The 14675-nt window shown below is 37.5% G+C and overlaps 2 protein-coding genes across 2 annotated transcripts in view; one reads left to right on the forward strand and one right to left on the reverse strand.

The window, feature by feature from the left end:
- The window catches only part of LOC311072354 (uncharacterized protein), a 193495-nt gene that overhangs the window by 39705 nt on the left and 139115 nt on the right, over positions 1–14675 (reverse strand). The window lies entirely within an intron of this gene.
- lrrc74a (leucine rich repeat containing 74A) lies at positions 949–12580 on the forward strand (the record flags this gene model as incomplete). The annotated part of the gene is made up of 13 exons (XM_084097488.1): positions 949–1057; positions 2582–2763; positions 2836–2943; positions 3038–3131; positions 3864–3913; positions 5153–5234; positions 5319–5404; positions 5800–5994; positions 6495–6590; positions 7265–7408; positions 9099–9203; positions 9828–9913; positions 10947–12580. The coding sequence occupies 13 exons, from the start codon at positions 949–951 to the stop codon at positions 11509–11511; spliced, it is 1902 nt and encodes a 633-aa protein (XP_083953614.1). The 3' UTR covers positions 11512–12580.

Here is a 14675-nt window from a genome sequence, read left to right on the forward strand (position 1 = left end):
AAGTCGACATGAAACCAAAATTGACCTTATTTACTTTGCTAGCGCATATTACTAGTCTTGTGGTGAACAAATAATCCTTGCAAGTTAATACACAGAAAAAAACTGTTTGCCGTCGTAATCTTTAACAAAATCAGAAAAGTTGCTTCTGGTCTGGAATGGCGTTCCTTCTCTGATGATGTCAGTTTGACGGCTTGGGTTGAAAACGCTAAACCACTCCTCAAACCGCTAGTCTGCTATGAGCAGAGATGGAGAGGAGGAGTGCTAAAGTCAGTCCCTGCCCTCTGTTCAATATTCCCTTTCACTGGGAAATACGTCACAACACTGGAGAAAAGTCGTTTGCAACTTCTGGTTCACGCGGACTTTAAAATATCTTGAATGTAACTCGACACCCTTGCCTCATTTAGAATATGCTGCTATATAAGTATGCAAATGAGCCCCGCCTCCACTCACTCACTCAGCTCAGAGATCCACTGGTTGACGATCACACGTTGATCTGATTGGTTACAAGGTAGTTTGTGACGTCAGAAACACCAGCGATTTCAAAGCGTGTTTTTGAGACTGTCTTTGGTTCACTGCAGTTTTAAGGAGAAAATATTCAGCAATGGTGTCGACTTATGAATTTACACATGCTTTGTCTTAAAGCACATTAAAAACACCACATTGACACATAAACAACATTAAAAGCTGGATTTCCACCACAGGGGGACTCCAGATAATTCTGCTAGTTTTTAAGTGTTTAAGTTCACTATTGTTACTATGGCTTCATCTGTAGGAATGTGAGTCTCTCTCTGACTGTGTCTGACATGCATTTTTAATGTCTCTCTCTCTTCCCTCGCTGGATTCCAGCACTAGTGCAGGTGTCACATATACACCTGTTGCTAAGACACGTACGCCAGCTTCATGTTCCTACACACATCAGCAAGAGCGCTGTCGGAGTGTGTGTAGAAGATGAAGGCTGACGGCATCGGTGTCCACAGCCTCTCTCTGGACTCCCTCAGCCTGACCGAACACGAGGATCCACACGAGGTGATCCTGGAGGATGAAGCTGACGCTCCGGGTAAGACTGGAGACGCTGGAGAACTCAATCCTTCTGTGCTTATGAAGCCTTCAGGCTTGTGTGCCGAGCTGAAATCCGATACCAAACAGGATGCCGATTTGTAATAGTACTTTAAGTAATTAAAATGCAACAAAATGTGTTTATAATAATACATTTCCTTTTCAGTATTTAAATTACCCATAAACATGTTATCATATTTCTATAGTTGTAGCGTTAGATTAAAGGATTTCTGTCAGGACCACTGTCGTCAAATACGACTGACAATTAGCATACAGTTTGGATTGGCGGTTTGGTTGTGTTCTGGGCAGCCTAGTATGAATGAGATACAATAACCCAATAACCCTCCTTAGGGTAAACCGAACAGAACCAACATGAATGTATTGCACATATCATTAATTCAAGATTCTAATGTACAACATAATTTGATAATTTAGTCTGATTCAAAGAGGAATCATAATGCCAAATCCTGACTGAGACAGGAGGAGCTGGGGAGGGAGGAGGGTAATTTGCTCCTGAGAAAGCGATAGCTGCTGATAATACTGAAGGAGCTTATATATGTATACAGTGATAGGCGTCGTATTCCTATAGGTAGATGTGGATCAGCTGAGAGTCACTGATGAGAGCTTGACTAACGTGACCTGCCAGAACTGACGCTGCGCTTGATTAGTTCACTTCAGAATTAAAACGTCCTGATAATTTACTCTCCCCCACGTCATCCAAGATGTTCATGACTTTCTTTAGTGGAAAAGAAATGAAGGTTTTTGAGGAAAACATTCCAAGATTGTTCTCCCTATAGTGTCTTCAATGGGGTCCAACGGGTCGAAGGTCCAGATGTGAGTTTCAGTGCAGCTTCAAAGTCTCGACACGATCCAGCCGAGGATTAAGAGTCTTATCTAGACAAACCAGGGGGGATAAAATAATTGATCAAAAGTTACAGTAAAGATATTTATAATGTTACAAAATATTCTATTTCAGATAAATGAAATATAACTTTCTATTCATCAAAGAATCCTGAAAACAAATTTTACACAACTGTTTTCAACTTTGATAATAATCATAAATGTTTCTTGAGCATCAAGTGATTTCTGAAGGATCATGTGACACTGAAGACTGGAGTAATGATGCTGAAAATTCAGCTTTGATCACAGGAATAAATTACACTTTACTGTATATTCACATAGAAAACAGATGATTTACACTGTCATAATATTTCACAATATTAATGGTTTTTTTTGTGTGTGTGTGTGTATTTTAATCAAATAAATGCAGCCGCGGTGAGCAGAAGAGACTTCTCTTAAAAACATAAAAAATATTACCGATCCAAAACTTTTGAACGGCAGTGTACTGTATATAAATAGACATTTATCAAGACATGATGAACAAAAAATACAGTAATATTCTTAAACAGTGAATTTTACCCGGCCCTGTTTGCATCACTACTTCAGCAGCATCACATGATGACGATGATGATGACGATGACGATGATGATGATGACGATGAGAAAGCATGTGTGTGTTTGTACAGTATCAGAGCTGAAGCCCGTCAGGCAGGATTTGTCCACTGAAGAGTTATACCTGCAGGCCTGTAAACTGGTGCGTGTCGTTCCAGTCAGATATTTCCTCAGGAACCTGGGCTCCGCCACCATTAACCTCAACCACCATGGACTCGGGCCCTTGGGAGGAAAAGCCCTCGCGATCGCCCTCGTGGTAAGGCAGATTTAGTTAGACTAAAGCTGATGTGGCGATGCTGACGTGCGCTCTCGCTCTCTGTGTGCGCAGACAGACATGCACACCACAACACTGGAGTTAGCAGACAACTTTCTGCTAGCCGAAGGGGCCAGATACTTCATGGAGATGCTGAGGGCCAATTTCACCATTCAGAACCTCGTAAGTCTGTCTCATCATCTCATGTACCTGTTGCTATACATTTGTCCACTAGAGGGAAGCAAAATGTTAACATGTGACATCTGGCGTCTTGCAGGATCTCTCCGACAATCACCTTCAGTCCGCTGGAGCGGAGTGTGTTGCTAAAATGCTCTTGGAAAACATTTCCATTAAATCATTAAAACTTGCAGGTATTTCATGTATATGTGCATAATATGGAAGCCCATTTCTGTCTAATAAGAAAAAATCATGCTTTGGTAAATCTTACGACATAAAATGTCATAATTATGAGATTAAAAGTGAAACTGACATACTAATTCATAATTATGAGATAAACTCAATTATGACACACCAAGTCATAATTATGAGATAAAAAGTCAAACTTGACGAACTATGACTCGAACGGTATGTCATAATTGAGTTGGTATCTCATAATTATGAATTAATATATCAGTTTCACTTTTTATCTAATAATTATGACTTTTCATGTCAGAATTTTCACTTTGATCATTTTGACTTTTTATCTAACAATTATGATTTAATTATGATATGAACTCAGAATTGACTAAGTCATAATTATTATATTAAGTTATACATAAGTCATAATTATGAGTCAAAATTAATAAAAAGTCAATTATTAGATAAAAAGTGAAATTGACATATTAGTTCATAATTATGAGATAAGAAGTCAATTATGACACACCAAGTCATAATTATGATATAAAAATTGAAATTTGACATACTAAGTCATAGTTATGAGACTATCTCATAATTGACAAGTCATAATTTCAACTTTTATGTCATAATTGTGATTTACCAAAGCATGATTTTGTTACTTAAATGGGCTTCCATTGCACAGTAGCACATGCTCACACAGTGAACCTGATTCACACTGACACAGACCACAATGTTTACGTTCACAGGGAATAAATTTGCTGAACATGATGCCAAATGGTTTGCAGATTCTTTTTCGGTAAGTATAGAAATGAATGGCAGCAAACAGAACAGAAAACAAATCCAGTTGCCAGTCACACATTCATCTCTAGGTAAAGAAACACTAGGTGTGGCTAAATCTCAATAATAATCGAGTTCCACAGAGTTGTTTACACCGCGCTCTCTCGTCTCATGTCTTGTATCTTGTTTTGGTGCTTAAATCTATTTAATTATTCCTAGAATACAGCTGTGATCCACACTCAAAACTCTTTTAGGCACTTTGTTTAATTAATCATTTTCAATCTCAATAAGAAACACAGTTACAAAGTTTGTACATGTGTGTTTTTCAACCAGTGGTTCCACAGATCTCTGAGCTGAGTGAGTGAGTGGAGGCGGGGCTCATTTGCATATTCATAGAACTGCGCATACTAAATGAGGCAAGGGTGTCGAGTTACATTCAAGCTATATTAAGGCATGAAGAAGATCATTTTTTTCAAGGAAAAATGTTTAAATATGTCCGTTTGGTGATCAGAGTTTTAAGGGATACAATTATTCACTACAGGGTGACTTTAAGTTATGAAAACATTACTTCAAAAACTTCAAAATGTCCAGTGTTTTTTTTTTTTTTTTTTTTTTTTTTTTTTTTTTTCTTTCTTTAAAGGAACATTCCATTTTATAATTTTGCAAGCATTGTGGGGTCGTTACTTTTGAATGTTCTCTGAACGTTTTGAAACAAGTAGTAAAATTTTAACATTTCAGAAAAAAAAAAAATGTTCCATGAACAATGTATATATGTTTTTGTGCTAACGTTTTGAGAACATTATTAAAGACGAGATAACTTTGAACGAACGTTCTATTAATGTTACTGGAGGAACGTTTGTTCTCAAAATATTCCCTGGTTGGTTTTCATGAATATTGTAGAAAATCACTTTATAGATAATGTTATGATAGAAAATGTATTTTTAAAGCACACATTACATTATATTACCAAAGCTAAAATGGTCAAAGGAAACATTTTCCCTTTCTTAGTGTTTTCAGTTTAGCTTAGCATAGTGCAAACTGGTTTAAAAGACTCTTGATGATCCAGAACAAAGCATCATCATGATAGCGTGCTGTGTTCTGATAGACACTGAGCACTGCACTGCTACTGGTGCACAAATTACACTCTGCGCCTTTAACAAGTAATGCGGAAAACAAAAGTTATATTGCAAGAAATTGTGTTTAAACAAACTGAACTTTTGTTTTTGAGAATAGAAACATCTCATCTGTATCTTTTCAGAGCAACTACAGAGTCAAGGAGCTGGATCTGAGCCACAACCAGTTCTGCGGCCGAGGCGGCGAACACCTGGGGCAAATGATCGGTAGATAACACACGTGTGATGTGATAGAGTTAAACGTACAATAGAATGAAAGAAAGCACGATGATTAAATGTCTGTTCATGCAGCAAATAATGACGGTTTAGAAGTTCTTGATCTGAGCTGGAATCATCTGCGAATGAAAGGAGCTGTAGCTTTCTGTGCTGGACTAAAGGTACGGCCACACACACACACACACACACACACATAGTATTTAGGGCCCTACGGATGTACTATGGGTCACACCACACACTCATTGAATTTTGATGCATTCTCCTGTCTACGGGTGTGCGATATTGACAAATTCTGGGATTTTCTCGATAACGATTATTAGACGATATTTTGTTATTGTGTTGGTTTATGAAATTTATGAAAAATTTGAACAATTATGTTACAGAACAGCTGCATGTCATTTTAAGCGTATGTACAGGATTCATATTTTAAATTCTTTAAGGTCAGTGATTACTAACATTCTTTACAGTATAAAATTATGATTTTTTTTCTTTTTTCGAAGGATCATATGCTTTTCAGTGTCACATTGTGCAAATCAAGAGATTTCCCTCTCATCAGGTCAACACGACTCTGAAGCACTTAGACCTCTCCTGGAACGGCTTTGGAAACGAGGGCGCTTTAGCTCTGGGTGAAGCACTGAAGTTCAACAACACGCTGGTGCACCTGGACCTCAACAACAACCGCATCACTGATGAAGGAGCAGGCCTGCTGTGTAAAGGGCTGGAGGCCAACGATACGCTCAGAGTGCTGCAGGTGTGTGTGCCTTTACACTCCACAATACTGATTACTGTGCCAGATTAGTTTGGATTCACCGTTTTAAATGGAATGCAATATGTTCATATTCATTCCATGAGCAATTACACTTTTACACTTTCTTACTGTATTTTTGTGGTTTTCCAGTACAAAATCGAAACATTCTTAAATCAAGATACATTTACTTTTTGAAAAATGTGTCAAAATGAAGTGACGTTTTTTTTTTTTTTTTACCCTGCGGACAGATATTTGTTCTTGTTTTAAGCAGAAACTCGCTTAATTTTGATGATTTTTTTTTTTTTTTTTTTTTAAATAACACAATATTTTGGTTCTCTAGTAAATGTATCTTGATTTAAGAATGTTTAGACATTTGTACTGGAAAACTAGACAAAATACTGAGGAAGAAAATGTTTTTTGCAGTGTACTTACACATTGTACTAAAACTACACATATTTTGAAGTGTCAGCTGCTGTTATATACTGATAAATGTTTCCTTACAGCTGGCGTATAACTCTTTGACAGTAGAGGGGGCTCTAACTTTGATCAATGTAGTCAAGAACACACCGAAAACCGCCATTGAGGAGATCAACATATGTGTGAGTGCTGCTTTAGGACTCTGATTTTAAGGGCTGAGCCAGCAAAGTACACAGAAAAGTTTCTTATCCTACAAAATGCAGTTTGCTTATCCTACAAAATGTACTGAAATGTATTAACATGAGCATAACCTGCATAGACCAATCAGTATGCAAAATAATGTATTTTTTTAATCAACTTTATTTATTGTTCTGATAAGGCTAACACTTCAACAACTGTGAGGTTCAGAAAGGGAATCAGCAGTACAGTACTTTTAAATAATGTGAAAGATTAAGGCATTAAGAAAAATAGATAAACTAAGTATAGATTTTTCTTCTCACAATTGTGAGTTATAAAGTCAGAATTACATTTTTTATTTTTCATTCCCTGGTGGAAACAAGCTTCCATAAATACAGGCTTCCATATTTTCCAAAAGAAATCTTGTCATTTTTGATAAATATGTCTTTTAATGTGATTTGTAGTTGTGTAAAATTCTGTAGAGTTTAATTGACCTTTATGACCTTTGATATCACACACAGGAAGTGCTTTGCCCTTTTACTGTAACTTATTTTACTGTGCTAACAGTGGTTAGTTGCATATAGATGAGAACCACTGGTCAACTGAATATAACAGTAAAATACAGAATTGGAGTAAAATGTTTTCTTTGCACATGATGCGTGTGTGTGTTGTGCTGTAGAACGTGCTGGTGAACGAGAACTTTGTGCAGCTCTTAGAGTTGATCTGTCAGGAACATCCCAGTCTAGAGGTGCAGTATGGAGGCGTTGGAGGCTTTATCGCCAAAAAGCCCCGGAAACGCATTGACCCCATGAAAGTCATTCAGGTATATACTCTACTCTCATGAATTAAAACGGCTTAAAGGGATAGTTCACCCAAAAATGAAAATTACCTAATGATTTACTCACCCTCAAGTCATCCCATATGACATACGAATACAATCGGAGTTATATTAAAAAATGTATAATTTAAAAATTGGCTCTTCCAAGCTTTATAATGGCAGTGAATGGCCAGTTTCTGTTTTGAAGTCCATAAAAGTGCATCCGTCCATGACAAAAGGGTTAATAAAGGCCTTCTGAAGCGAAGCGATGCATTTGTGTACGAAAAATATCTACATTAAAAACTGTATCGACTAAAATAACTAGCTTACGACACACGGCCCTACACAAGTCGACTTGCGCCACAAGAGTAACACTTGTCGATGTATGACATAGATGTAGGAGTAGCGTAAGCTTTGACGCCTCGCAACTTTTATGATGGACAGATGCACTTTTATGATGGACAGATGCACTTTTATCATGGATAGATGCACTTTTATGATGGATAGATGCACTTTTATGATGGACAGATGCACTTTTATCATGGATAGATGCACTTTTATGATGGATAGATGCACTTTTATGATGGACAGATGCACTTTTATGATGGACAGATGCACTTTTATGATGAACAGATGCACTTTTATGATGGCCAGATGCACTTTTATGATGGATAGATGCACTTTTATCATGGATAGATGCACTTTTATCATGGATAGATGCACTTTTATGATGGACAGATGCACTTTTATCATGGATAGATGCACTTTTATGATGAACAGATGCGCTTTTATGATGGCCATATGCACTTTTATGATGGATAGATGCACTTTTATCATGGATAGATGCACTTTTATCATGGATAGATGCACTTTTATGATGGACAGATGCACTTTTATCATGGATAGATGCACTTTTATGATGAACAGATGCACTTTTATGATGGCCAGATGCACTTTTATGATAGATAGATGCACTTTTATCATGGATAGATGCACTTTTATCATGGATAGATGCACTTTTATGATGAACAGATGCACTTTTATGATGAACAGATGCACTTTTATGATGGCCAGATGCACTTTTATGATGGATAGATGCACTTTTATCATGGATAGATGCACTTTTATCATGGATAGATGCACTTTTATGATGGACAGATGCACTTTTATCATGGATAGATGCACTTTTATGATGGATAGATGCACTTTTATGATGGACAGATGCACTTTTATCATGGATAGATGCACTTTTATGATGGATAGATGCACTTTTATGATGGCCAGATGCACTTTTATGATGGATAGATGCACTTTTATCATGGACAGATGCACTTTTATGATGGACAGATGCACTTTTATGATGGATAGATGCACTTTTATGATGGTTAGATGCACTTTTATCATGGATAGATGCACTTTTATGAAGGATAGATGCACTTTTATCATGATAGATGCACTTTTAATGGACTTCAAAACAGAAACTGGCCATTCACTGCCATTATAAAGCTTGAACTCCGATTGTATTCGTCTGAAAGAAGAATGTCATATACACCTAGGATGATTTGAGGATGAGTAAATCATGGGGTAATTTTCATTTTTGGGTGAACTATCCCTTTAAGTATAATTAGCAAATTGACAAAATTGGTATTTTTGTATTTATCAAGTCTGACGGTTTTGCTGAATTGTCTTTTCGAAGGATTACCTTGATCAGCGCAAGCTTCGTCTGTGGGACTTCTTCCGTAACATCGACAAGGATGGGACAATGCGCGTTCCTGTCGTAGACTTCAGAAAAGCCGTTCAGGTATTGATTTTTCAAATCCATGAAGTTGCTTGATGAATGTCCAGAGTGAGCAGAGCTTCAATCTAGACAACGAAGAAGCTCGAATAAAAGAAGAGTTTTTATTTGTTCATCATCACCCCAGCCAACAAAAATATGTTCTAAGAACGTTTTGCTACCATTCCCATTAAGTTACGACAACATTATTTCTGAATATTAAGGGAGCATTCCATGAAGGGAACATTCCATTTTATCATTTTGCAAACATTCCAGGAACGTTACTTTTTGTTTCTGAACATTCCCAAACTAGTTACATTTAAAAAAAAAAAAAAAAAAAAAAGTTAAACAAACATCCAACTAAATGTTTCAGAAATAAATAAATGTTTTTATGCTAAAATTATTAAAGACCAGATAATTCTGAACAAATGTTCTATTAACGTTAGTTCATAACTTTGAGAGAACCTTGCCCGAACTTTAGCCAGTGTTCTGGGAATGTTCTCTGTCATCTGGGACTGCACTATTATTCTGTAGAAAATAGTTTAAAAATGAGTAGATGAGTCCAAACGTCTGGTAGTGTAAAACTATGTAAGAAAACCTAACCCTGAGCATCAACTGACATGTGTTGTTGTTTCTGATCCCACCTCACAGCAATCCAGCATCCCACTGGAGAGATTCCAGATTGAGGAGTTGATTCAGAGACTGGACAGAGACCGAACAGGCATAGTGGACTACAGGTGGACTGTCTTTTACTGCTCTAACACAAACACTGAGATAATGTAGTCATCAAATATGAAATGTTTATACATTCCTTAAGCGGTTATATATAGAATATGTAGGATTAAAATGGGTTATTTGTCCTTTTCAACACGAGACAAAACTCTCTCTAAATTTATTTGCATCATAAAACAGTCTTAATGTGTCCTGTAACCGGACACCTGGCTCTGCCTGTGTGTTAGCTGCACTTTGGGGGTAGTTCAGATAACTCTATCCCATGGTTTGCTTGTTGGGTGAGGTATACATGTATTATGGATTATTTAAATATAACAAATAATTGTGTGTCTGATATGTCTGTCGTACACCATTCAGTAACATGGAGAGGGTGGGGTTTATGACCTTTAGACCTTTATTCAGCCAGCAACCAGGAGGAGACTAAAATGCTTTGGCTTCACTCTTCAGGATGAGTGTGGCACATTTGGTGTGAAAAAAAAAAAAAAAACGCACAATGATCTGTCAAGTCCAAATTTTATATCATTCATCTGGCCTACGTCTAAACACATAAATCCGATTCCCCAGTGTGTGATAGTGAGGGAAAGATGTTAGCGCATTCGCAAACGTAAGCACTTGTACAAAACTCAAAGCTTCTCTTGTTGAGGCGGATATTTTGAACCCATAATTACATTTCGTTAAACGTGTAAACTTATTCCCACCACTCTTGCCTTCTAGGTCTTACCCATGTTTCTCAACTGACCGACATTCAAACCGTTCAAAACTTGATGGTCAATGTGGTGCTCACATTAAAAGCCAATGCAATCTTCAGTTTGAGCTGGAGATTTATGTAAATACATACAAGTCAAGTCGTAAGTTGAATGTAAAAAGGTGGGACAATAAAACGGGCATTGTCAAAAGATTGAATCTGTGCATTAAGCCTAGAATAAGCATAGAATTATAGGTCTGTTACACCACTTTCCATTCTCATTGCACTTTGCTGACCAAAAATACCTTCAAGTGCAATTATTATTGCTGAACTATTGCCTTACTACCCCACAGAGGCCTGGCAGATACTAGGAAACAGATGATGCGAGACCACCGGCGCCAACTGCGTAAAGTGGAGTCGCGGCAGAAGAAGGAGAAGCAGAAGAGCGACAGGATCCTCAAAACCTTCGAGAGCGCCGTAGAGGCCGTGACCCCTCGGAGCTCCATGATAATATCACCAGGAGCCGGCAAAGAGGACTCCAGCGGCCCCCAGCACTTCTCTGCCACGCCGCTCAGCTCCTGGCACCATATAATCATGTCCAACAGCAGCCGCTACTCCGTCAATAACATGAGCAGCGAGCATGTGCACCTTCCCATGATAGGGAACCCCTCGAGATCACCAGACATGCGCTCATATTCACAACCGAATCTTTTCGCCAGCATCCCTAAACCATCGACCAGCAAACCCTCTTATGCTCAAGGATTGCACTCCACGTCTAACCCCAGTGTGGCCAGCAGTAAACTCAGCCCCACCGCTGACCTGACCAGATCCAGGCCGGCGTTAAACCCTGAGCCCGCCAGCAAAGCAAAGGTTAAAGGGAAGAAAAAGAAGACCAAGAAAAGAAAAGAAAAGATATAATGGCAAAAGGATATGGTGTCCATGCCTGTCAAGCTCCACAAAGAGAATTTTCAGTGAATAACTACATTCAGAAAACTTGCAATGTAGCACATGGGATATATGGACAATTTTTATGATATTTCTTGTCCTTTTTAACATTTTACATTTAATAATTTAGCAGACGCTTTTATCAAAAGCGACTTACAAATGAGGAGTGCAATAGAAGCAGTTAAACTAACAATAGGACAACAATATGCAAGTGCTGTGACCCTTCCCAGTTCAGTGTATACTGTATGTCATTTTGTGAGGGTTTCCTCTGGGGACTCTGGTTTACCCTACAGTTTAAATACATCCCAGATAGCAAATTGATTTAGGGACCAATCTGGTTGATTTTTGGCTGTGAGTTTGGACCACATGAAAATATGGCCCAAGATTGGCCCAGAAGCTACTTGCAAAAAGTTCATTTTTAACTTTTAACTCAAATGCCAGCCAGAAGAGCCCAAACTGCCACTGCCTTTACCCCAGAACTCACCAACAACAGTCAGAAAACGGCCACTTCATAATATTTGTATATTTGGAAATGTTTGGTTTTTTTTAAACTACAGAAACCAAGCAAATCCAAAGTATAAAGTTTTATTAATGCTGATAAAAAACAATGAAAAATACTCAGAACTCAGCCCAATGCCTTTTGACACAAGATTGCAAAAAAACAACAAAAAACCAGAATGAAGTCAGGAGTGCCAAATGTAAGCTGGATTTGGCCCAGACTCTGCAGACAGAATGATATAACTCCACACAGAATGGTCTCCCTCTAAACAAAATTATATTCAAAAGACGTCTTTTCAACGTCTTTGTCACAAAAGCGTACGTTGAAGAGACGTCCACTGAGGAGCCAGAATGAAAGTTTTTACGACGTCTTTTTTGACGAGTTCTGCACGTCCGATATAGCCGTTCATGGAACCTCCATACAAGTTTAAAAACCAGTTCAAATGTGGTCATTGTGGACATATTTTAAACATTTAAGGTCTCATTTTGACAATTTATACTGTTTCTGGACCAAATAATCACTCTCAGGATGCATTCAATTTAAACTCACATTTATTTCAATCTAATTTCCATCTGTAATTGCAAAGCAACTCACAGACAGTGTGTTTTTTCCAAATATCATAAAAATAAAAGAAACCACTTTAGACAACTTAGCATCTGTAATTCACACATCTTTGGATCGTGAGAGAAACCAGATCTGAAGGAAAGACTTTCTGGCTCAGACAGTGTTTCCCACTGAGCCTCTTGTGCTGCTCTTAATCACAGACATAAAATACAGATACTTTGACTATTTCTGTCAGATGTCTACAGAAGTTCATAATGAGAACTGACAGAGGTTTAGACGTTGATATTTGTTTCATTTGAAATCACCATTGAGGAGGTCAGTTTGCTTTAGTTGGGCTCTTTGGCCTTGACTATTTAATGTCAGTTTTTCTCTGGCGGCTGTAAGTGGGTTTTTTTAGCAAGAAAACATGGGATCAAGTTCTGACTTCCTCTTTTTTGTAGAGCAGGATGAGATGAGCAAAATATTTGAAAGTTAGGTTCTTGAATTTAATGTTTTGTAACCAACCACAGAGATTATCAAAAGGATACACAGGAGTGAAGAGAACGTGTTGAAACCGCCTGTGGAGATGAGATAGATGAAGACTACAGTGAAGAAGAGCAAGAGTGCCAGAAGAAGACAACGGCATAAACGACAGAGGAAGGACATCCAGCTTATTAAGCATGATTTGCAGAAACCTTAACTCACCTCAAGAAGTTTCCTCTTTGGACAGAAGACAAAATTACCAATCCAGTTTAATCAAGTTTGGCAAAACAGCAACTGGTTATTATAACCCAACTGGGTAGTTTATGAGGGGGTGCATCATTTCTACTGTCAGTGAAATTTAACACCGTGTTCATATGGAAACCATCAGCAGGGTGTTAAAGAAACACAGACTCAGTGTTAGAGTTAATTCGATACTTAAGTGATTAATTGAGTGATGATTATTGAAGACACCTGATGTTAATGAGCAGAATCACTGAAGAAAACAGAAACACAAGAACTACAACTGACTTCAACCACAGCTTTAGATGAAATCAACTGAAAATACATTAAATATCTCTCATTTGTCTACAGTTCTTTTTGAGAATAAACAGAGGTTTAGATGTTGATGTTTTGTTGAAAATGTTTGGTCACTATTATGGTGATCAGTGTTTTCCTTTAGTTGGGCAGTTTGACTCTTGGCTTTTTATGTGAGTTTGTGGTTTTTGTAACAGTGTTACAAACACTGTTGGTGAAAATCTATTAACAATGAATAACCGTTACTGTTTCATTACTGTTATTGTTATGATTATTATTACTATTTTTATTATTGTTGAAATTGCTGTTGTTATTGTCGTTGCTCTCATTGGGTCTGAAGAGATGTGGGGGGAGGGTTATCTTATATTATCTTATTATATTGTCTTCTATTATTATCTTACTATCTAAAAATTAATTAATCTATAGAGAGTGCTGACAATGGTAATTGTTACATAGGAGAAAATATAGAAATAAAAAACAAAAATTGACTAATACAATGTTGGCAGTATAATGGTAGTGAGGAGTGGTGGTGGTGATGGTAATGAAGATGGTAATAAATAATAAATGGTTACTTTGCCTATGCATATACACACACACACATACATACACACACACACACACACCAACCCACACATACACCCACACACACACACCTATACATTTACACACTTTTATTTCAATTCTGGAATTCTGGAATTACTAGATTGTTCGTTACTGCACTATTTTTGTCTGTATGTCTGTCTGTTAAATAAAAAAAAACATTAAAAAAAAACAATGAATAACCACACTGTTAACCCTTACTGTTAAAAAATGGTAAAATTCTGACAGTATCATATCATTTTACATTAAAAAAAGAAATCTACCATAGAAAACAATGCATTCTGGGTTATATTTGTTGTTTTTGAGAAAGTAGAATGTGAATTGACCGTTCGCAAAGACAAGCCTGTTCTCACGCAGTGAAAAATACATCGCAGAGCAGAGAGGACACTGACAACGCGCTGAGGGGCAGGACAGACCAGGTTCTCTTACGAGAGGTTCTCTCGTATTGCGTAAGTTGCTTACGCATCGGGAAAGTCTT

This window comes from Abramis brama, assembly GCF_963993115.1.
Source record: "Abramis brama genome assembly, chromosome: 21".
Classification (NCBI taxonomy): domain Eukaryota; kingdom Metazoa; phylum Chordata; class Actinopteri; order Cypriniformes; family Leuciscidae; genus Abramis; species Abramis brama.